Genomic DNA, 25,723 nt, shown 5'->3' with positions numbered 1-25,723 from the left:
TAATTTGATCATACAGTTACAGTACATAAGTAGAATGCAATTAGTTAAGCTTGATCATCTATAATATTAATATCGTTATTAATTACATAATTATCTTAGTAATTTGTATAAATTCATATTAAAGAAGCATATTTTATTTTTACCAATTATAAATCACAATATGTTTAGGAGTATTTTCGCATATGCTAAATTTAAATTGAAAAAATATGAATTTAAATATAACAAATGCTCAAAAATAAAATATAATTTAAAAATGATAAAAGATTTCTAATTTTTTAACTTAATGTAAAAGCTCGTGCCCCACGTGCCAAACAGCATAGCAATGTTTTTTTTTAAAATTATCATATCAAATTCATGTCACTGACAGTGTAAAAAAAAATAAAAAAAAAAGAAAAAGGAAAAAAATATGACTCTGGCAAGGTTGACCAATGACCGGGTTTTTTTCTACAGCATGAAATCACCACGCACGTGACACGCTCGTGCGCATGTTACCGTTAACTGGATCGTTAGGTCACCAAAAAATTAAAACAAGAGTTGATCAATCCGTTCTACACTCCATTCAATGGTATTTCCGTAATATAAGCCCAAAACAGGGGCAAAAGCGGATCCTCTGGACACCCGCATTGCCCGCGAAGGGCGGCCCGGGAAATGAAAGGGCTCCACGTCGGGGATCAGAATCCCCACTCGCGCTGTGACACGCGCCGCCGTGGCATTCGAAAGCGCGAGAAGGAGAGTGGGTGCGGGCGCGTGGAAAGAGCGGGGATCCCATTTTACTATTCTAACGAAAGCTTTTCGCTGAATTACAATGATGCATTTGGAAACGCAAGTTGGTGCTGGAGGAGACAGCGAGGTCAGTACTCGAGGCCAAGGCTTTTCCTTTTCCCCTTCTCTCTTGCTCTTCTCTTTGCTTTTTTAAAGCAAATACCTTAGATTCTTCTTCTCTTACTCTTCTGCTCACCTGTTACCATCCTCCCTCTCTCTCTCTCTCTCTTCTGTGCAATGGCAAGTTGGGGAGAATATAAAAGGATGTACCAGTTTTTATAATGTGCTTTCTTCTACCCACATTGTTTCATAATTTGTAAGTGCCATTTCTCCTTCTTAGTTTCGTTCTTTATTATCTTTTTTCTGGGTTCTCGTAATTTGTTTTTGACCCAAAGATTAGGGTTCGTTTTGATGGTCTTGTGCTGGGATGACTTTAGTTTTGTGAATTTTCAGTTATTCGCGACTTTTTGATGATTCCCAGAACTGGGTTTTTCTGGAGTTTAATGCATATGAGTGTTATAAGATATATTGTCAAAAGGGTCAGCAATTGTTGGAAAGATTTTTTATTTTTAGGAAAAAATTTCTGTAGGTTGGTGAACACTTAGTTGGAAATTAAGAAGTTTAACTCTGAAATTGTTGGAATGTAGTTGAAGGGTTGGCGTGTGATAACTGCATTTAGCAATAAGCACAAATATTTGAAATCAAATTGGTGGAAGGTGCACTTCTCTCTTTAAATATTAAATCTAGAAGTACTAATTCGTTGATTTGATCCCAATTGTATATTTATGTAACGTTTTCTTTTTATTATTTTTTATTGTTGAATCCGTTAAGAATATGTTAAACTGGATGAAATCACTGCGTTGATAGAGGCTTTGTCCAGCTCTGGTGGAGAAATATTTGGCTTATAATGAAAATGATCTGCTACATCTTAAGTGCGGATTTTGATATAGTAGTTATATTAAAATTGCAGCGAATTAGTAAAATGAGAAACTTGATAACTCGGACATTTGATTTCTTGCTTTTGTTTGCCTTATCTTGCTTTTGATGTACAGAAGTATAAATTGAATCAATGACGAAGATAAGCCCAGAGTTTGCAGATCAGATGCAAATGGAGGCAGTTCTGCCAGTTTCGGCAGATGTGAGCTTTGCTTCTGATCAGTTTCCAAAATATAAAATAGGACCTAACAATCAGATTTTGGAGGAGGTAAAAGAGGACGCCAAAGGTCCATCTCTGAAGGAGGTTGTTGCCCAGGAAACTACCCAACTGTCTGAGCAGCAAAAGCGTCTTTCTGTTCGTGACCTTGCCAGTAAATTTGACAAAAACTTAGCTGCTGCTGCTAAGTTGTCTGACGAGGTTCCAAACTTATATTTTCGTTTTTCTTGTTTTCCTCTGGAACAATGCTGTTTTTGTTGTTCTTTACTGTATATTTATACATTTGAGATTGTTGAGGAAGTCATTTAATCCTATGAAAACCATTCCTTGTGTTAAAACATAGGTCATTGTGTTGTTTCATCTTACAATCGAAACCCTGGTTTCTTGACACAAAACACATGCCGACACACACACATTCTCCCATTTAATTCTCCCATCCTCTTAATTTTTGAAGGTCACTAAATTCAAATGAGAATAGATAAACAAGTGAAAATTTGCTCTTGGAAATCAGGCAAGACTTAGAGAGGCTGCATCTTTGGAAGGGCACGTTCTTTTAAAGAAGCTTAGAGATGCACTGGAATCAATTAAAGGTCACTTGGCAGGTCGAAATAAGGAGGATGTGGAGAAAGCTATCTCTATGGTTAGTTGGTTTGTTTACTTCCTGATCAGTTAGTTTCTCCATTCAATCTTAGATGATATCTGTGTTGGTTTTCCGGTTTACTTGTCTGTCATTGCAATGTTTAATGGAATGCCATTTACTTTCCGATACATTCTGCTATCTAAATTTTGTTGCCATGCTGTACATTGTACTGTAGAAACCTCACTTTTCATTGCTAAGCATGGTTTTAAATAACGGCCGCAACCGTTACGTAACGCTGTTACGTAACGGCTTTTTAGGTTACTGATACCGTTACACATTGCGAAATTGGTGGGAAGAAAAATCACGGCCGTAGCGGCTGTTACGGACTGCAACTGTTACGTAAAGGCCGCTACGGCCATTACGTAACTGCTACAGGATTGTTACACCAAAAAATTATTTTATTTGTTATTTCTTCTTCTCACTTTTTCCCTTTCTTTCATAAATCATTCTCAATATACCATGTGGCGAGAGGGGGAGATGATTATAATGAGGATGACAATGATACAAAATTTACTATTTCTTTAAATACTCACAATAGGTGCATTAATTAACAATTTCAAAATACTAACTTGTTAGGAAAATATTTTATTTTGATAATATTAGTAATGTGATATTTATGTTCTATATTTTTCAACTTCAACCTTCTTTCTTTTGTAGCTATTTTATATTTGTATTATTCGTATGTATTATGTATCTAATAGATTAATGGAGTGTATAATGTATTTTGTTCTATTAATTAATTTAGCACACAAGAATTTATCGCAGATAAGAACAATGAGAAGTATAAGTACACATACACACACACACACCCCTAATTTTTCTATCAATGTTGCTTTAAAACAAATGTAAACTTGTTGCCCTTACCAAATAACTTAGTTACTCAAACTAAAGGATTCAAAATACACTAAAACTCTTTCTAAGAAGGGCTAAAAGCTTAAAACATGCAAGTATGCAAATATGCACAAGGTTGTGCGTGCTTCAAAAAAATTCACGGCCGTTACAGTCGCTTCCCGTTATGTAACATTCGCTACTCCTGCTTCCTGTTACACCCGTTACCGTTACGTTACGCTACCTACAACTGCGATTTAAAACCATGTTGCTAAGATGGCTTCAGGCTTCACATGTAATTAGATGAGGATTTTGGGCATTCAACAGGATCATTGGCTCTCATTGTCTTCAAAATTTGAATTTAATTGGCATTTATTAAGGCTGGCATTAGTTTGGAGAAAGAAACCGATTTAGTCCCTAACTCATCCTTCCCATCTCATAATGTAGCGGCCGAATCTAAAATCCCTTGGTCATGTACACTAATGCTCTTATCTTTGGCATAAATTGGAGTCACCTCTTTCTCTAGAATATGACTTTTTCTATATTTTCTTTAAGATAAAAAAAATTGATGAACTTTAATAATCCTCATTGTTTTGAGAATCAAGAGTAGATACCCTATAGTCCATTGTTCTCACATATGCCAACTCAAAAAATGGGAAATGAACTTTTATTTCTAATTTTCTATCATGTTCTCTTGATAACACTGAACAATTATGTTCATGACCACATTTCAGGAAGATTTATATTTTTTCTTGTATTTTTTTCCTATTTTTTCATCTCCTAGAAGTATAAATCATATGTAGTAGTAATTGCATAGGAGTGTAATAGTGTTCTTGATCTTGTATTTTAAGCTTAATGATAGATCAAAGATCCATACTAAGATGTGTAGCAAAACCTTGCCTTATCATGAACATGCTTTTGGCCATTGGATGAAGCATGCTATCCTCTTGTACATACTGGCATCCATGCCCTCAGCAAATCTTAATTGACTTCGGCATTCTTAATTGTGTGCCAACTGTAGTTTTGCTTGCTACAATCTCTCTCTCTCTCTCTTCTCCAAATGGATTTTGTAACATGTGCACATAGTGCCATTTTAATATGAAGAAGCAAAATTATACCAGGTTTTTAATTGATTATAGTTGTTATGGACTTGCATATAGATTCCTGATGTGGTGCATCCCTGTAATCCAGTTCTTCTAATATGCCCTATTTTATGACGAGGGATCTAAAAAAGTGAAGTGCCTGGGTAAAATATATGTTCATGGGCACTACATTTTGACATATTTATGGAACATGCCATTGGTTAAAGAAGTCTCGTAGGGGGTTTAAATGAGCTAGGAATGTGTTTCCCTCTTGCTATGCGTGTGATCAACAAAGGATATGTTTGAAACATTTTTTTTTTCCTAGTAATGTGTTTCTTTCTTGCTAGGCAGGCAAGTGATCAACGTAGGATTTGTTTGAAACTTGTGGACTAATCTTCCCTCATATGTACATGTAACATATTTAGCCATGCTGGCACCTTTGGTTTCCAATAGGGTTTGAGCATTTCACATATTCTTGCTGACATGTTACTTTAATGTGTGGATGTGGGGTATTTTTTGTCAAGCATTCTATTAAAGACACTTATTGGTAAAGGATGTTTGAATTAGATACATTTTGCATACTTTGTTGTGTATTTCCCTTTTTGTTGCTGTAGGTTGTCCCTGCACTTACGAAACAGACATCTAGACACTAGCTCATCTGCCCTTATATCTACATTCCTACATACATGCATGGATCATAAATACATGCACGCATGTATGACTATGCTCCACATTCATTAAGATAAGTTTCTTAAAATATGCAGGTAGAAGCTTTAGCAGTCAAGTTAACCCAAAGAGAAGGAGAGTTAATTCAAGAGAAGTTTGAGGTCAAAAAGCTAGCGAACTTTCTCAAGCAGGTTATTTCATGGAATTTTACATTTTCTCATAAAATCTTTGCTAACTGCCATTTCCTTAATAATCTCTAGACTAGAGATTCTTAAGGACCCGTAGTTATTGAATTGTTAGACATGCATAAGTAATCTAGAGCCATGCTGGGCTGAGTGTTTATGACTTTATGTATGCCTGTATGGAACTAGTTTACTAGGGGCCACCCAAGTCCAATAATGTGATAGAATGGTGGTTCAGCCTAACCTATTCCTCTATGCAGAAGACTATTTAGTCATGGCTACTGAAGGCCAACAAATTTTAGAACAATACTTACCTATTTTGAATATTTTTGTTTGGCATGGAGTTGTGAAGAAAGCATCACATGGAATCATAATACACAATTAGCAATTATTTTTCATTCAATGATTAATGTTTAACCCTAGCAATTGATTTTTTCCTTGGTTGACTGCATTTAAAAACTAATAATAGTTCTTTATTGTGTGAGAAATCTCTCTGTTTCTAGCCAAGCCCAGCTTATTAACATGCTGTCTCAGCTATATTAAGGCATAGTAATATGCTAATATGTTTCATGATGTTATTGTAACTGTTGTTGTTGTATTTTTTTTACTTGGTATTGCTTTATTTTAAACAACTTAGTCCCCTTCTCTGATTTCTTTCATATTCAATTTTTAACCATGTTTATTTTGTATGTGAGGAGCTAAATTCATTTTTTGATCAGCAGGCTTCAGAAGATGCCAAAAAATTGGTTAGCCAAGAAAGATCTTTTGCTTGTGCTGAAATTCAGAGTGCTAGAGCAGTGGTGCAGAGGTTTGGAGAGGCCCTAGCTGAACAGGAGAAGAATTCTCATACTTCTGGAAAGCAGGTTATTTTGGCTTATTTGATTTCTTTCAACTGATTCTAAAAATGAACAGAAGCAAATTTAGATACACCTTTTCTGAGTGAAAATTTTATTTCAGACATAAGTGCTTGTGCATACATCCTGATACGATCTACGAGGATAAACGCTGTTTGTGTAGGAAATAGCCTATAGGGTTTTTGACAAAAACTTCATTTCATAGGTTTGAAAACAAGATATTATTTGACCTCCTGCAGTCTCAAATAATAATAATAGTTATTTTCTGTGTTCCCACTCTAAATAACATGAGCTGATGAGGGTGCACCACAACCTGTGGCCCAACTCACATTCAGAGACATACTCCGGCTGATTGAGTGAAATTCTATAAAGAAAGAACATTGATGATGACCTGAAGAGTCCTGAAACAGTGAAATATTAGTCAAATACTGTGCCCATTACACAGTATCAAGAAAGAGAGCAGATCTTGCAAAGTAACTCTTATCTTGGTGAAATGCATCCTATATATATATATATTCTTTTCCTGCCACTCAATTTCTTGATAATGTGAATATACTTGAATAGTAGAACACAGTGACCACTTTTTTAAATACTGAAAACTCAACTGGAAATTGAGTTTTAAGAGGATACGATTCTACGTTATGCATTAGTGAACACTGAATGGAGACCCTGTTATGTAGGACAAACATGAGAATTCAGAGGTAGAGAGAGAATTGAGAGAATTAGGGGAAAAAATTATAAGAAGAGAAGGTAAGACAGCAGCAGGAGGAGGAGGACAGAATGTCAGAACCAGAACATAACAGAAATGAGAGAGGAAGAGGAAGAAGAAAGGAGGAGGAAGAAGAGGCAGAAAGGGGAACCTACGGCGGTAGAGAGACAGAGAGAGGAAACAGAAGAGCCCCAACAAGACAAGGAATTACAAAATAAGTCCAAAGTACTTAAATACCCAAAATAAACCTAAATAAACTAAAATTTTAAAATAATTATTTTTATCAAACTAAATATAACAATCTAGTTACAATATGAACATCTAAAGTTCTCCTTTGGGGATTCTCCATCACCCATATTTATTAGAATCTCTTTATTGATAAAATAATAGAAAAAATATATATAACCTAAAAGGGTTGCTAGTTTAAACTAAAAAACTTAAACCATAAATTAGAAGTCATTTTTTGAATTTTGAAGTGTAATTAAAAAAAATTCTAGATTCCTTATATTAGGAACTTGAGACCTAGTTCATTTGATTCTTCCTTTGGTTCTTGAATTTTAGTTGCTTTTTTCTTGTTTTATATTTTTTGGGAGGTTTTTAATTTTCCCAGCATTTAATTCAAGTTATCAAACAAAGATATTAGATATGATAATAATATACTTCAAGACCATTTTATGGCATGAGCTACGATATTTTGGCATTTTCTGGTCTCTTCCATTGGTAGCCCTTTTCTTTTACTATGTTGTGGTGTATTTGTGGGAATTGATACAGCATTAAGCTTTGGTAGGAATGCAACTATATTTTCTTATGTACATTTATCATAATTTACATAATAATTTTCATTTGAAAACTCATAGATGTGAGCATACTTGGAAAAATACGTGTGCACTAAATTCATCTGCTTCAATTTTTTGAATGTATACTTCTCAGATATTTGTCTTTGGGTTTTATTTATATTTTCAAGTTCTTTAAATCCTCCTGCTCTTTTGAAAAGCCTCAGTATTTGTCTGCCTTACATCTAATTGATGTGGCAGTATGTTTTAAATTTTTAATACTTTACATTTTATAATTCATGATGTGCAGCTAAATTTTTAATGCTTTACATTTTATAATTCATGATGTGCAGCCTTGTTCTTTTAAGTAGAATTTAGGAGAGATTTATGGTCTTCAATTTGATGTTCCATATTGTCAGGACTTGGAGGAAATGATGGGAGAGGTTCAAGAGGCTAGAAGAATTAAAATGTTGCATCAGCCATGCAAGGTGTGTTAAGATATAGGGTTATATAATTTTATTGAAACATATACCACATGATATATTCATTTAAAACAGTTGTGGTTTTTTTTAATGCTGTTTCTAACACAAATGATCAGCTTTATGCATTATCATATAAAATTCATGTCACTTTCTTCTTGGCAGAAGGGTAATTTTCCTCTCTAAGTCTTAATACCTGATTCCATATATGGTCTTTTAAGTCTTCGGCAGCAAATTTTGATGGTGATGAATATGATAGTTATTTGTTGGTCTCGGTACTAGGGACAATCTTCGTTCTGAGGCAACGTGGACGTAGTCTTAGCTTTGTTGCCTTAACCAGCAATCCAATTGTGTATTCCTTTACTTCCATTTTATATTATCACTTATTAATTTCTGCTGATGATTCTGTGGTCTTATAAAACATGGCATCAGTCTTTAGCCTCAGCATAGCTGGCATTGTTCCTATAAACTCGTCAACTTGTTGCAGTCAAAAACATTTTTATTTTTGGGTTCTTTGCAAATTTTCTCATTGTTGATACTATATGCAGATTTCCCCCCTTATGTTTGTAGAGTTGTTTGGTGTACATATTTTTGGATGTCAACTACTTAGTTTTGATGAAATACTCATTTGATTACGAGTGACTGCAGCATAATGTTTTGTAGGTGATGGACATGGAACACGAGCTTCGTGCACTCAGATTGCAAATTCGAGAGAAGTCCATATTTTCGGTTAAGCTTCAGAAAGAGGTTGAAATCTACCTTTTTTAAAAAAAAATAATAAATTAAATCAGTATTTTTCCACAGATATTTGTTATGAATTTTTAATTTACTCTGTAAGTCAACATTTTTGATTTTGAAAGTTGGGTAACTTAGATTATAACATTTTCCATCTAATGCTTTCTCTTTCTTGAAACTAAGATAAAAGTGAATATTGATCGTGTCTACTTTCCATGTGTAGTCTATTTTTCCTGAAATTTGTTAGTCCATTATTTATGAAGTTTCCAAAATAAGTTTCCCCTTATTTATATAAGTAGTTTAATTTTTTCTTCTGAATATTTACCTCAGTATATATCATGCTGCCGTCGTATACTTCGCACCATACTTCTATTCTGCCCTTATCAGGATTTCCTCTGCCTTTCTGTCCACCCAATAACACTCTCTGCCAGTTTCATTTTGTAGTTTCTAGACATTCAAGTCACCACCCTTTACTTTTTCTCAGTACTCTGTCCCTGTTTTTGTTTTGTTGTAATTCCTTAATTTTTTCTGGTCAATTTGTATCCAACTATCGCCATAGTTTGTTATATGGCTCTATTTGGTCTCTTTTCTTATTTACTAGGTGTATTCTTTGTTTCTTCTTCCTTTGGCTCCTTTTTGTTGTCCAATCTGTGTCCACATTTGAGGTGGTAGACTGGTACTTGTACAGGCTTAGCAGCTGAAAATTCTACCCATAAACTTAGAATGCTAGAATATGGAGACATAGGATCCACAGATGTGATTTTATTTTATCAATGTGTGATGTTGACTAGCTAGGACTATATGTGTTTTCTGGATAAACTTTTCTTATGGGTGGTTCTAGCCTAGCCTTGTAGGCCCTTGGTCCTTTTGGTATCTCATCTCTTACTTTTTGTGTGCTTGTACAGTTGAGTGTCATTTCTTAATAATCTTTGCTTATTCTCTCTCTCCCTCTCTCTCTCTCTCTCTTAATATGATTCTTTGTTTATTAAAAAAAGTTCTTTGAGATGGAAACACGCACACACAGTTGCTCAATCACACCAGGTCAGTAACGAATATATAGGCCAGAGCTTTGGTCGTGTACTGATTCCTGTACAAACTGATGCCATTTATGTTTTTCCAGATTGCAATAAGCAAGAGAGCTGTGGAGTGTAGATCCCATCTATATAAGTTAGATGGTTCTGAAACTTTAGGTTCATGTCTACGACTTCAACCTTGCTTGGATATGGCTCCTGAGCTTTCACGTTGTTCTTTTCAATGGTATCGTGTATCATCTGATGATAGCAAAAGGGAGTGCATTTCAGGTGTTTTATTCTGTTAACCTCCATCTATATGTGATTGACATTTTGTGTTTTAGTTAAATGAGTTGTACTTAAGTTTTATGGAAGACATTCAAGTTTTATGACACTAGTACATTTAAGTATATTAACACTTTCTTTTTCATGCTCTCTTTTGACCTATTCTTTTAAATGCCAGCTTTTAGCCCTTTTTGGGGAGCTTTTAGAAGTTAACAGATATGAAGCTTTTAAAAGCTAAAAGCTAGCTTTTTCTACAACAAAATATTCTATTCCATTGTTGTCTTTAATTTGTTTTTCAAATATTACAAAACTATCAAAGCATTTAATTACATTTCCTAAAAGTACATATCCATTTTAGTCACATTTTAATTACTTTTAGACATCTTACAACTTTTTTACCAAATGCTCAAAGTTAGCTCTCTTTCTAATAGCTCCTTTTTCACAGGGTTCAAACAATTTTAAAAATACTTTTAGTAAGCTCCTTTTTAAAAGGTCCTTTTAAAAAGCACCAGGGGGGGGGGGGGGACTGCGCCTGAGTCAGTCCTGCTAATATAACTATACTATGCATTTCATCACTGTCATTGTCTTGCATTAATGGATTCATGATTATTTATGTTTGCTTGCAAATTAACTTGGTTAGAACTGGAGAAAGAGTTGCAAACAATTCAATGTAGTGATAAATATTGATGCTAATTTTGATTAATGTTTTGCGGAGGAATGATCACCTAGTTCTTGTGCTAGGCCTAGCAATAGTAGGTTACCAAAATTATATTTTCCATTGATATCTAAAATAGACATAACTAATACCAGCAATCATTCAATTTAAAATAATTTAAAAGAAAATTATTATGTTTAGTGTCAATATGATAAAATGTTTTGTTTGTCACATGTGCCTTCATTTATCTCCCGTTTGTTTTGTTTCTTTTTTTGTTTTTTTTAGTTTTCTGGAATGAACTTGGAAGTTGGCAGTTCGACACATTTCCTGAATTGTGATTTATTCTTGGGCTTTATTACTATTGCCCCTAATTTTTGACTTGGAGGTAATCAGCCTTGTATACTGGGAGCCTGTATGTTGTGATCTACTTGAATTTATCATCTGTTTTCTGTCTTGTTACAAATGAATTAAATAGCCTTGCTTCTATATTTTGACCTAGAAACAACCAGCCTTGTGCATTGGAAACTGCTATGCTTGACTTACTTGAATTTATCATATACTTTCCCTCTATTGCTACAAATGAGTTAATAAGTCTGCTTGTAGGTCCCTGCATCTGGAGGGCATAAAATACCAAATGATACATTGGTTGATCTAGGCAAATGATTTTCCACAGCTAAGCAAGATGCACTGAGTGAAGATATTCCTTATTGAATTGATAAACTTCTCTACTTGACCTAGCTTCCATTTGTCACTGAATAAAAGAGGAAAAATGGAAAAGAAAATGGGTTTATCAGATGTCGCAATCATTTGTTAAAAAACTTCAGTGCTTTCTTTGGAAAAGAAAAGTGGTCTATTCTATAAAAAAAAAAAAAAAAAAAAAAACTGGGTCTCTAAAAAATTTTCTGTTCTGTATGTTTTCTTCTTATTAATAATTATATAATGGTAGTCATTTATTTATTTTGGCAATTCAAGCATATTATTAACATGAGCAGGTCTTAGGTTCAACCATAGTTCTGATGCGTGCTTATTTTCACTAAATATAATATATAGTGACTGAAAATATAATATCTATGGTGTTGCTGCAATTTCTAAATATTGAAGCAAAACCCTAAACGGTTTGCTTCTGGATTCAAATATGATGTGCTTTTGTTGTTCCCATGAAAAGGCAATATATATATTTTCATGTCTTAAATGGTTTCAATTTTTGCATCATTGGGCGCTATTAATTCATCTTATGCTTCAGAGCCTGCAGTTTCAATTTTTAGTATACATCTTACTTCATTAATTGGTTCAACTTTCAACTTTCATCTTTATCAGGTGCCAATAAATCAGTGTATGCTCCAGAGCCCTTGGATGTTGGACGTATCTTGCAAGTTGAAATTGCTTCAAATGGCCAAAAGATCACCTTGATGACTGCCGGTCCAATTGATCCTGGTTAGTTTTGATCATCCAAATTGTATGTCCAACCTATCATGTTAATATAGAAACATGACGGTGCTTTTCTTTTTTCCTCTTTTTACATTCCTTATGGTTATCTCAATTGATCTGAATAAAAAATTTCAGATTTTGGTTTCTTGTTATAGCTTTAATGCTTGTCTTTATATTTTTATGCTTGTTTGTATTGGAAGGTAAGGCCAATTCAACTGTTTGTTACAGCTGTAGGGTTGGGAAGTTTTGTGGAGACGCTTTTGCGGAAACCCAATACTGAATTCAATGTATGTTCACCTTATTTATTTTTTAGCAAAGCTTACGAGTAAATCTCCTTTTTTTTTCGGTGCTCCATTGTACATGCCACACGAATGCTTCTATAAAGGAATTCAGTCCATGTTGATCACTGACATTTCTTGGACTTTGCTTAGACATGTATCTGTAATGTGTCCACAACTTTGTTTATATATATATATATTTAAAAAATATCAGACACTTCTTGGACACATTTTAAACTTGTTTGATGTGTTCTAGGCACAACAATGACATGTCATGATAAGATTCTCATTTTATTTTGTTTATGCAATTGAACCTCAATATGGTTTTTTTAAAGATAACTGAAGCTGAAGTAGAGAGAGAAAAATAAAGTTAGAAGCATCTAAGAAGTGTATGTAAATTACACATAAACTAGGCCAAATGCAGAAAAATATAAAAGAAAATAAACAAACTAACATTTAATATTTCCAAGAAATATGTCTAAACCCATAGTGTCCCTTGTTTGTGTCCATGTCCATGTCCATGTATGTGCAACTTTATGCATTAAAGGGTCTTCTGTTTAAATTCTGATCATGGTTATCTACATATTTTTTTCACAAAATGCAATATGCTTTATCAACTTACCTTTAAGCTTCCATATTTTTTTATAGGTAAAGTATGCTTTAAAGGGCACCAAGGGGTGATGTAAGACAACCAAGAAAGAAAAGAGAGAGAAAGAAGAGAAAGAAGATAAGGGACACAAAGGGCAAGAAGAACAAGAGAGAGAGAGAGTAAAAAAAAAAAAAAAAAAAAAAACTCCTTACATGCATAGGTTTATATTTGTAGACTAACAATACTGCCCAAATCCTAAATTAATGTAAAATCCCTTATTTCCAAAACCGACACCTGTTATAAAAATGTCTAAAAGGTGGCATAGCAGTCCTCTGTCAGGGTCCCCAACTCAAATACAAAAAGAGAGGAAAAGTAAAAATTATTGATTCAGAAATTCAATCTAGGAAGTTGAATCTTGAGTAAAATCTCCCAAACTTTAAAAAAAAAGTGTATATGAATGAATTTTCAATATATGTAGTCATTTCATTTCCTTTGAATGCTCTCCTATTCTTTTCTCGTTTTTTTCTGATTAAAGAATGGATTCAATTTGGCACAACCTCATATCAACTCGAATCCACTGCCAGGCTCCAAACTTCCCAGGCAAATGAAAACTGCAGCAGGAGGTGAATAGAGTCCCATAGGCCCTACACATGCACCTTTTCTTCTCAGGTTGACCCTATGAGAATAGCTTCCCAGGAGGCATCCCAAGCAAAGATTGTTGCTTTCTTGGGAGTACTAGCTTTCCACACAGTTCTTAGTGAACTGAAGGCTGCTGCTTCTGATGATCTGATTATGGAAAAATTTTAACTGTGTATTTTGAATTCTTACTCACCAGCCATTTAATGCAATTGTCCAAAACAAGGTTTATTCTAGTGCCATAAAGAACCTCCAGCAGACTCCCCACCTCTTCCAACTCCCAATCCTGGCTCCCCTTTGGTGACCATGCCACAACATTTGTGCTACGAGCATGGATATGGTCTACTTTTCTTGAGAACAAGAGAAGTTTTAGTAGAGGTAAGAGAGAATTACTAATAGAAAAAGATATGGGTGTACTCTACTCAAAACAGAAAAGATATAAAGACATTAAAACCAACATAACCAATTACCTATGAAGAAAACATCTTTTAAAAAGCCCCTCCATAATTAACTGAACTCTTTGAATTATCCATTTCTCCCTGCCAATTCCTATTCTTAGAACTTTTTTTTTTTTTGTTTTTTTTGGGCGTTAATATCGATTTTGACTTTGTTAGCCCCAGGATAAACCAGCTGTAGACCCATCTTGTTTAATGAATCTCGTGATTCCAAATTTCTTCTTTCAGTCCTCTCCTTATTTCTATTATGAGCAGAGGACTCACCCTCCTAGGTGCAATGTATGGGAAGAAGACCCTCTGTTAATTTTAGGCCTTGTTTGGTTACTGGTTATGAAAGACTTGGAATGGGATTGAAGTCTCAGACTTGGATCTTTGGTCACTTGTAATGGGGATAAATGTAAGGAATGACCTGAAATAAAAGACTAGTTATTAGAATATTGCCACTGGAAGGTGGGTGTAAAAGGGAATGGGAAAGTAGTAGATTATGTGGTTTGAAGAGCGCAGCACGGCTCCCCAACACAATTCACAACACCTCTCTCTTGCAGGCAGAAGAATCAGCAGCAGGTCTCTGTTCTTTTTAAAATATTTTCTTTTCTATAAAAGGCCTTAGCTATTTACAGATTCGCATGTAAAAAATTCCAAGTTTTTTTGTTGTCCTATTCTTCTCCATTTCTTTGCTTATCGATCCTTGAAATTGCAGCATTTTATGAACTCTGAACTCCCAGTCTGGAGAGAGAGAGAGAGAGAGGGCTTTGGACTTTGAGGTCTCCTATGGCCTTTTGCTCTCCACCTCTTCACAGCTGGCTTAACACGACACAAAAAACCATATGCCTACAGTTGAAATTTCCAAGCTGAAATTTATTTTAAAAAAATCTTCAAATCAGGAATTCAAAAAGAAGAAGAAACTACCTTGGAAGTTCTTCAAATCAATGGATAGGATTTGTAATTTTACACAAAAAGATTAGGAAAACGAACTGAGTGGGACTGTCCTTCCAATTTCTAATCTGTACAAACATGGCCCATTCTCATTCATGGCTGTCATTCCTATTCCTTATTGTTACATAAGCAGTTATTGTTCATTCCCTCATTTCCTGACTGACTGATCATTACTGATGACCAAAGTAGGCTTTAGTATTACCAGGAATTTTCAAATCTCTAAAATCTTCCTCAATTAATTGAAAACCTGTAATCTGGACCTTCTCATATTTTAAAATAACGGACCCTTCCAAAAAAAAAAAAAATGGGACTTTTCAGAAACATGAGAAGCCTTTTCTAATACAGAAGCCTCATCAGGACCAGACTAAGTTATCCAAAAATAAATTGTCAAGATTCTCACTGATACTTGAAAATCCTTGGAAGCACTGATACTAACATGAGACACGGATAGTAGGGGTGAGCATAATTCGGGGAAACCCGAATTAACCGATTTAACCGACTGAAATCGGTCTGTTCGGTTTGGGCAAAAAAATTGGGTCGGCCGGTTTGGTTGGGCTTCACCAAAATTCGGTGAATCGGGTTTCGGTTCGGTTAATAGGAAATATAAATTCGGTTAACCGATTAACCGATTTAATAATTAATTAAATTTCAAAAATCAATTAATATGTTAATTTGTTAATTGTTAGGGATGGGGGAAAAAAGGCAGAGCGGAGGAGTCGAGGAGGGCTACTGCTGGTAGTAGGGTTTCTGCGCCGAGGCTCTGGACTCTGGAGTGACACTGTGACGGGGTCTGCGTGCAGCGGTGCAGGTGCGTGATCTTACTGGACTGGAGCGGGTGGGCGAGAGGGATTCTGAGATTAGAATGCTGGAGTGTGCACTTGATTGGAATAAAATTCTTAATTGATCAATTTCCAGAAAAACAGTTTAATATTGGGTAATGGCAGATGTAGAATTGGTAAAAAAATTATAAGTATATTCTGTTTTTAATAATTAATTTTAAATAATTTCGGTTAAATTCGGTTAACCGAATTACCCTAACAGGTAATTCGGTCGGGTGAGGTTCGGTTAATAGCCCTTATTCGGTCGGTTCAGTTAATGGAAATGGTTAACTGAGATTTTCGGTTAATTCGGTTAATTAACCGAATTTCACCGAACCGACCGTTTGTTCACCCTTAACGGATAGGCCACACTATTGATACAGGGATATGACAATTTGAAAAAAATGAGGATATGGCACGACAAGGATACATGAATACACACACACACACACACACACAATCCATGTTTTAACAGGCGAAAGCATAAGGCGAGGTGGTTTAACCTTTAAGAGGCGAGGCATAAGACTTACGGCATTGAGGCGGAAGCATTTTGAGAATAATTTGAAAACAAACTTGTTGGCCATTAAAAAATTGTTAACTTTGATTTATTACGTATATTCTGGCAAGAGATAGCTATAACATCACAAAGTTTAATTATTTTCTATATCTAAGAAGCTACTCAGTTTTTGGGGAAACTTGATGTTCAAGAGTTTTATAAATCAACTTCTATTATGTTGTCCTTTTATATAAATATGTAGTTAAAATATCCCAGCCAAATCCAACTTTAGAATTACATGCCCAAAATGCGTAAGCCTCAAGTGAAAAGGTAGAAAAGGCGTGCTTCTTGTACAATTGTGTATACCTCAGTGTGTAATGCGTCAACCTTTTTTGAATTTGATATTTTAGACTGAGCCTCAAGGCGAGCCTCAATTGAGCCTTTTGAAACATTGATATATACTCTTTTCCTTTTAAATAACAAATATTATGGTATTTTCAATCTACATGCACAAAATCAAAATCACTTTCCTCTTCTTATTCATTTTCTTCAATCTGTAGCCCCTGAATCAAAAAGCTGGCATCACGGTTTCTCTCCAAAGCCACTGGACACTTTTGTCAAGTTGCTTATTGTTTTGTGCAAAATGATGAGAGCTCTTATTCCACCTAATTGCACTGAGCCTCAAGGCGAGCCTCAATTGAGCCTTTTGAAACATTGATGTATACTCTTTTCCTTTTAAATAACAAATATTATGGTATTTTCAATCTACATGCACAAAATCAAAATCACTTTCCTCTTCTGATTCATTTTCTTCAATCTGTAGCCCCTGAATCAAAAAGCTGGCATCACGGTTTCTCTCCAAAGCCACTGGACACTTTTGTCAAGTTGCTTATTGTTTTGTGCAAAATGATGAGAGCTCTTATTCCACCTAATTGCTCATGACTGGGAAGAAGTCTCCAGGAGCTATCTGCTTCCCTTCAGTCTCCCTCTCCTTGGAACAAGAGAGCACTTACATGAATCTCCCATGCGTTTTATTCCAGTGTAGTGGTGGTGTCTGGACAGCCGCCTTACTCAAAATCATGTCCTTCAGGTCCAGATTTTTGCATTGCTGGTCCTGATTTTGCTGCAGCAACAGTCTCCGTTTCAATTTTGTATATGTAGCCCCCTCTTTGACTTATAGTTCATTAGTCCTCTTAAGTCTTCTTGCTCCATATTTTATTGATATTTGCCAAAGGCATATCTTCGATCACTTGTGCTGACTCTTCTGTGGTCTTATAATCTTATTGTGATTCCTTTACCAGTTTCTAGCACATAATCAGACACTGTTGCCTCACTTTGACATTCTGGATTTTGTTCTCTGGATTACAAAGTACCGGATTATGCTTAGTTCATCTACTGGTAAAGACTGTGATATAGGACAGGAACACAAAGTACTTTAAATAGATAAAATTGTCCTAAATTAACAAAACTTGTAAAATAACCAGATTTTCCCCAAACAAATAAAAATCCTAGCTATAATATAAACATATAAGTTCGCCATTGGTGGTTCTCCATCACTGTGTTAGGTACTTGGCTTCGGTTTCTGAAGGTTTGAGGTACACTGATTTATCTATCACCCTGTTTTCTGCAGTGAACTCATTATGTTTAGCATAGTATGGATACTGTTTGTGGCTCCAAGAGTAATAGCTTTTGAGTCTATGACTTATTCCTTGGCTACCTTCCCTTATTTCTACATAGGCTTTGCAATCTAGAGTGACTGCTTCATCTATATTCCTGTCTGGCTGTTTCCTGCTTTAATCAGGAAGTCAGTATAGATTTCTGATAATTCGGCCCCTGAGTACTGGTTGGTTGACCAAATTCCTGTTACCTGTTGCTTTTTGTCTTCTAACCTTAAGTGTTTAAGTTCAAGGGTAAGAGGTGTATTCGCCATTTTACTAGAACCTTTAAAGCTGAGAGGCGTACCATCCACTGGTTTGATTAGTTTGCTTGTCCCAAATATGGACCAAAATATTTGTTTCACAAGCATGATCCTTGGTCATGGATTTGTAGATTCTAAGAGATACCTTTTTTGGAGCTCTAGAGGTGTTGTATGAAACCTTTTGCTCTATATTTGGAATAGAGAAATTGCCTGCATCATTAATTTTTTGGAAGGTTTAAAAGGTTATTGTATCATATGTTTTATATGAACATTGGTCCTCTCTCTTGATTTTGAACTAGACGATGGCTTGTATAATCAATCAATCAAAGATTGCTGGTTGCGTAGTTGCTCCAAATTGAACTTTGGCTTTAAATGGTTCTCCTTTCTAAACACTTTGAATGTTGTTTTATATTTTATTTAATTCTACTAAGACAGATATTGTAGGGTTAATCTCTTGAATTGTTCTTTTGAATTGGCAATTCTCTCTTTGAGCTTTTGGATCTCTGTTGTTCCTAAAAGGGTATTGTTCAATTTTTTCAAGATTTGTTAGAGCTCTGAGCCAGCATCAGCTTTTGAGTAGAAGCTTCTAAGGTTGCCAATTTTTTGGTTATTTCCTTAGAATTTTCTTCTTTAATTGGTTTGGGATTTCTCTGAAAAATTTTGACCTGTTGGCTAAGGCTCTAAACTTTGGAAAAAGTCTTGATTATAAGTCATTGGTTTGCTCTAGCAAATCTTCCTTGTCTAATAAGGCCATGTAATCACTTAATTAAAGTGCATTTCCCCAAGAAACCATGGTAGGGAAATCTTGGGTATACTACCACTAATTTATTCATAACAGGTTCAGTCATTTTTTGGAGTTCTATGAGGGTTTCCCTTGAGGATTTAAACTTCCAAGTTCAAAAGACTAGTCTTGTGGTTATTGTCTACCAACTGATTATTGATGAAAGATGCATCCACTAAGGTATTCATTATTTGTCCTAAGTCCATGTTAGATGAAGATTCTAACCAGTAACTGTCCTTACTTAAGATGACACTTGTGTTGGAAATTTGTATTAACATGGCAGAGGTTTGAGAGGTGCATCTCTCCTACTCCTGGGAAGATAATTGCTTCCATTTCTCAACCTATTAGGTAGGGATAAGGTAACTTCTTCTACTGGCTGGTTCTTTAGATCTAGGATGTTAATGGTTTCAGTTAAGAGACCGTCCGAGGTGTTGTAGGTTGAGAATTTGATTGCTCCTAGGTTGTGTAACCAAGGGACTATTTGCTCTTTCTCTAAAACCTCGACTTTGTACATCTCAATGAGAGAATATTGGGGATTTGCAGAGAATCCTTCTACGAGGGCTTATCTTTCTAGGCATCCACTATCAGAAATATCCTTTCTGGGTTTATGGTCATTTCAATCCTAACTTTGTATCCTATTTTGAAAAAGTAATTCATGTGAGAAATTATGTTGGCTAGGGTATCCTATAGTTACCTATTTTTCGAGGGTGGTCATGATCCATTTCTAAATCTAACTGGTTAGATGTTTTGTTTTGATCTTAGTTGGGATGAGGACCTTGTGTTCAGAGATGTGTTTTGAGAGCACCTTTGGATCAAATTGGTTTCACGTCTCCTGTGGAAACAAAAATGAGTTTGGGTGTTTCGAAGAGTTGGATTTTTGGAGTTGGGTTGTTCAAATGCCTTTTATTTTTGTTCTTGGAGTGTTACTGGTAGTTAGATTGTGCATGTTAATCAATTAGGACGTTGATGAGATGGAGTGGGGGAAGATGTCATGGTCTTATAGTCTTGTGACCGTGACACATGGCTTTGGCTAGTTGTTTTGCCTTGGAGCATGTCACGGTTCCACATCGGATATGTACTAGGGAGATTTTGGGCTTATAAGGATGGTTTGGACACCAACTAAGTGAGGCACCTTTTTAGGACAAACCCGTGAGGCTAGTGGGTCAAAGTGACAATACCTGCACCTTTTTTAGGACAAACCCGTGAGGCTAGTGGGTCAAAGCGACAATACCTTACCAAAGTTGGGCCCAAGACCGTTACATTTGATATCAGAGCCACCCTAGGGGTGCTATCATGTGGTGAGGACGTCAGAGATCGAACAAAAAAGCCTGTCACAGTTCGCATCAGATGTGTACTAGGGAGATCTTGGGATTATAAGGATGGTTTGGATTCCCAACTAAGTGAGGCCTTCTATAGGACAAACCCGTGAGGCCAGTGGGCCAAAGTAGACAATACCTCACCAAAGTTGAGCCCAAGACTGTTACATTACTTTGGTTAACATGGATTTGATTATGGAGTTGTCATGGGGATGGTTTCGACATGTCTCTATGACGTTGTGGTGGCTTCGGGCAATGCCTTGGTGGCTTTCTCAAGAAGATGTATGATTATTAGATCCTTTGTTGGTTACTCATATGTTAACAAGAATGCTTCAGAGACATTACTTTTGGAGGAATACCAGGTGAACAACCTACCTCCCCTCTGGTATCCTAAGGAGAGCTTAGAGGCAGGCTCTTGACATCCTGGAGGGGTGTCCTTGGGCTTCCGTGTGGGGCTGGAAGCCCCGCGGACGATCTATTTGAAAATGTGGTCGCATGGTACTCTCAGCCCAGAGGTTGCGATGTTTGCCCTTCTTGGCCATCAGCTTTATAATTGTGTGGTGTCATCTCAGACGCTGTTGGACTATCGAAGTTTATGTAGAATGGAAGTCAGCTACTTGCCATTGTTGTGGCTCTCATGATCCATTGTCCAGGCCATTTGGTGGCCTAAATTGAGGTTTTATTGGAGGATTGTCTTAAAACTGTTAAGCAGTTAAGGGCTTTTTTGGCATTTTTGAGCTGTCAATTGAATTTTGTGATGGGCAGTCTCTTTTGAGGCCATTGCATTTTTCTTAACAACATTTCGACCAGGTTATTTCAGGGGTAATAGGGTTTTCATATATAATTTTCCATGTAGTTTTCATATATAATTCTTCCCTGTATTTGACTAAGTGGAAGGGAGGCAAATTTGACTTGAGTTTTAATTGTAGCAAGCTTCAAAATTATACTGGCCGTTGCTCAAAAGCTTCCCACTTCATCATTTTTTGAACCTTATAAAACCGCAGCAGCTGCCACAAAGCAACAAGAATTGAAGTAAATGGTAAACCCCACAATCACTGTAGCAACTTACTGCTGGCAATGCCATTAGATCCACCAGAGTGCCAACAGCTTCAACCATTAGTTGCATCACCTCCATTCACTTTTGATGGCCCAAAGATTGCTTTGAAAATATCAGTGCCTTTAGCAATTCATCTGGACCACTGCAGCAGCCATTTTTAGCTTAGTAATGGTGACTACGTACAGGTGGTTCCTTACTGCATCCATTGCTGGCTTTCTGCCATCTTATTGCCACCATGGACTTATTATTATTCTAAAAAAACTGGCTTGATATTCATCATGTTGTCACAGTCAGCTTCTCATCTCTCAGCCACCAAGGCTCCCAAGTAATCATTTTTGCTGTTCTGCACGAATTTGTCTCTGCCACCAAGCCTACCACATTCAATACCAACCAGATTTCAATTTCAATGCCATTGCCCAATTCGGCATTGCCCAATTCCTTGAAGAATTGGAGTTCAAGTGATTTGTCTAAATGACAGATACCCATATATTTCCAGTTTTAAGATTTCCATAGTTAGCAACACAAGGATCAACTTCAAATAGCTTACACTGGGTATGCCCTTATCTGGTTCCCTGGTACTAGGATGTATCTTTTGCTCATGGAAGATGGCGATTGATCTACTTCTAAAGTTCACCCTGCATTTGGGAGCATGAAATTGGGATGTTAGATTTGGATTTGTGTGGACTTGGACAAGCCATAATATCAAACTGTATTGAGTTTCTCTCAAATCTGCGCAAATCCAAATCCAAGGCCCAAAACTAATGCTCCCAAACACAATCAGCTAACTTGTGTCAGACCCAGACTATTGTTGATCATTACTGTGGGGCTTAAGTAGGAGTCAAAATATTTAAGATGTTACAATGAATTCTATTTCCAAATTAAGCAAACTTACCTGAAAAATTTACTCCATGGAGATAACTTAGACATAGTGAGTTAGTGACAAGCAGAAATAGGAAGTACGATGACTGGCTTCTGCAATTTCTTCACCACTTGGTTCTTTTAGATTATCTCTGATATACACCATGTCCTCCCATTCCTATCACGGAGAAGTCACTACTCATCTTAAGCCAGAGAATATCTGAGAGGGAATACAAAGATTAAAGTAGTAAAGCTCCTGTCAGTCTTTCCTGACGTAATTTGGGTTCCGTTGGGTGATTTCTTGTTTTGTGATATTTTCTTTGATTATGATTCATCTGAAGCTGTTCTTTATCTAATCTTGGACCAGCAAGGTGAACTGAAATCAATGCTAGCAATGCATTCAGCCTTGAATTGAGATATCAAGGTTTGCAATGGTTCCTACTTGAGAGAATTTTATCTCCAACTGCACAGGCAAGGCATGCAAGAGTTGTTAAAAGTAGTTATTTTTATACAAGGCGACTGCAATGATTGACATCTTTGGGAAATTTAATGGGGCAGAGACTATAATTTCGTAGTTTCCTATTGTGCAAGTTCTCTTGAGAAACTCATGAATATATACATGTGAATCAGAATAAATGCAACTTAATGCTTCAAGGTTACATAGAAAGAAATATGGTAGGCTACTGGATCTAACATCTGCACAAGTTTTGTTCCTATGGGTGAGTCTGCAATTTAGAGGTTACACAATGTTGATTATTGCACCAATTTTTTTGGTAATATATATATTTTTTGCAGGTGGGTATTTCCCAGATGAATGGACAGGATTATGCGTCACATTCTGTTCATATATTTCATGTGGGAAAGATGAGGATGAAATTATCTAAGGGCTGGATTACAAAGGCTAGAGAATCTTATTCCATGTCAATGCAGGTACACGTTCTATTTAATTAAAGATCAAAGAACAAATTGGATGTTAACTTAATTTACAGTTATATATCTCATGAGTACAAATTACTCCACTATGTTTCTCCTGGCATTTGAAATGTGAGACAGAGAGGCAGAGATTCTTTCCTGTGGAGGTGGACTTGAGTGTGCCTTTTTTTTTTTTCCCCATCTCTCTCTCTCTCTCTCTATTTATTCTCAATTGGACCTGTTATGCCATTTTTGTTTTTCTCTGGTTGACCTGTCTAAGTATTTCTGCAGCAGGCATTACTTACTATTTTTCTTTGCTGACCTCTAGCTGTGTGGAGCAAGGGGAGGTGGAAATGCTGCAGCCAAGGCATTGTTTTGGCAAGCAAGGAAGGGACTCTCATTTGTATTAGCTTTTGAGTCTGAACGTGACAGGAATGCAGCCATTATGCTTGCCAGGAGATATGCTTTAGATTGCAACGTAAGTAACTTGCTTGCATTGTATTTTGGCGAGTTGCAACATACATGTTTTTTGTTAAAATCATTTCCTCGTGAAGCTACCCAAGACTGCAACGCAGAAAAGTGCGGTTGCCATACTGACCCCATTTGATCCCAACTCATTTTATGACAAAACATGTCTTTTGCTCAAACCCATTCGAACCCGAATCATTTTATGACAAAACATGTCTCCGTTTAAGCCCTTTCAAACTCAAATCGCTTCATTTGAATATCTCAAAAAATCTTTAATGCTCTATACCTTTTTGTCTAATTTTGATTTTCACCAAGTGTTGGGCAGCAGCAAATATTTCCATTGAACCTGCATTTGTAGTTATTATTTTCTTTCTGAAGTGGAAAATTCTTGAATGACAGGTCACGCTTGCTGGACCTGACGATCAAGCTTCGATTTAATCCTCTTAACTAATTTTTGCTTTTGTTTTTGCAATTTTGAGTGCAATCATTCCAAGGGTGAGTATTTTGTAATTGTGTGATTCTAATGGGATATATATCGAGTGTCTGTTATTGTAATTGGCCTTCAACTAATCTGGTTGCATCCTTCCTAGGCATGGTTTTTGTTTGCCTAATCATTGGTTGTAACGATTTTTTTAAAGTAAAAAAAACAAAACAGAGGGCTTGTAAAAAGTTCAATTAATAGTTGAGTGATCTATTTGCATCTGATTTGCTTAATGTTGCATTTAATTGAGTGATCTATTTGCATCTGATTTGCTTAATGTTGCATTTGTGTATATGTGATATTTCTGGCATGGGATTGCAAGTTGTGCCCAAATGACTATGTTAGGGTCATTTGGTATCATTGTAAAAAATTCTAGAAATGAAAATAAAAAATCAAATATATAAACTATAAATCAACTTGCTTGTTAACATTTATAAAACCAATGTATTAAAAACTTAATTAAAAAAAAGGCTCCTTTTCATTATTAAATCAAATAATATTATAAAAATATGGTTAAAATAATAAAATTGCAAATAATACATGTTAAAAATTACTATAATAAAAATAAAATTTATTATAATTATTTTTTTGTAATTGTTCTTCCTTCAAATTATACTTTACAATAATAAATTTATTGGACATGACAATTAGAAAACAAGTATTTTTTTTTAATTGGCCTTATTATTATTTTTAAATATATTTGTATTTTTATTTTAATTATATTTAAATTTATATGATTTTGATTTTACTTTTACTTGAAGAGTATAAAATGAATAATTTAATTTAAAAAATTATTTCAAGATATTAAAATTTCTTATATCTGGTTGTCAAAACAAATGAAAGTCATAAATTTTGATTTTTAGTTTTTGGACAAACAATCTAGTTTTCAAGTTTTTGACGAATAGTTGAAAATCAATAATAGAGATAGAAAATTGACAATATAAATAAATGTACTTTTATAATATTTTACAATAGAGAAATGGAAATAGAAAACAACAATAATACAAAATAGGTCCTTAACATTTTTGAATTTGGAAAACAATGTCCAATTGATATTTGTTCTGGTTAGCACGATGCGTTGAATAATTTACCATAAGGTAGCACTTGGGGCAATAAATTTTTGGCTTTGGAGGAAATTTAATATAATTTTCTTGTGTTTCCTTTTGTCCAAATTTACACAAATTCAAATTTTTGACTTGAAATTTAACCTCCCATATGTAGGATAAGTAATTTCCATACTAAAAGGAAAATCTAGATGAAGCTCAAAAGTGCATCAACAACTTGGTTCATATGCCTCGCCTTCTGGTCAAATGAGAAATCAAATTCTGTTAAGAATTCCTGCCATCAACCTTGTTTGGGTGACATCTTCAGCTATGTGACGAAGTGGCTAACACCTAAGTTATCTGTTTCACCACGAACCTTAATCCAAGTAGATAATGCCTCCACATGTGGAGACAATGGATCACCACTAACATCTCTCCTT

General features: G+C 35.4%; 1 protein-coding gene across 6 annotated transcripts; it reads left to right on the top strand.

The window, feature by feature from the left end:
• The first annotated feature begins 799 nt into the window (after positions 1 to 799).
• LOC131168168 (stomatal closure-related actin-binding protein 1-like) lies at positions 800 to 24,464 on the top strand. Of its 6 annotated transcripts, none has more exons than XM_058127437.1 (14): positions 808 to 850; positions 1,008 to 1,078; positions 1,815 to 2,116; positions 2,427 to 2,555; positions 5,230 to 5,322; positions 6,036 to 6,176; positions 8,069 to 8,137; positions 8,792 to 8,875; positions 9,984 to 10,164; positions 12,131 to 12,247; positions 12,470 to 12,528; positions 23,175 to 23,309; positions 23,620 to 23,769; positions 24,159 to 24,464. In XM_058127437.1, the coding sequence occupies exons 3-14, from the start codon at positions 1,832 to 1,834 to the stop codon at positions 24,195 to 24,197; spliced, it is 1,482 nt and encodes a 493-aa protein (XP_057983420.1). In that variant the 5' UTR covers positions 808 to 850; positions 1,008 to 1,078; positions 1,815 to 1,831; the 3' UTR covers positions 24,198 to 24,464. The 6 variants fall into 6 exon arrangements, with proteins under 6 accessions (XP_057983418.1, XP_057983419.1, XP_057983416.1 ...); XM_058127434.1 differs by having other exon boundaries at positions 811 to 850; positions 6,033 to 6,176; XM_058127435.1 differs by lacking the exon at positions 1,008 to 1,078 and having other exon boundaries at positions 800 to 850; positions 6,033 to 6,176.
• Positions 24,465 to 25,723: the final 1,259 nt, after the last annotated feature.

This window comes from Malania oleifera, chromosome 11, assembly GCF_029873635.1.
Source record: "Malania oleifera isolate guangnan ecotype guangnan chromosome 11, ASM2987363v1, whole genome shotgun sequence".
Lineage (NCBI taxonomy): Eukaryota > Viridiplantae > Streptophyta > Magnoliopsida > Santalales > Ximeniaceae > Malania > Malania oleifera.
Note: the sequence above shows the minus strand (reverse complement) of the source record. Positions and strands in the feature narration are given on the sequence as shown.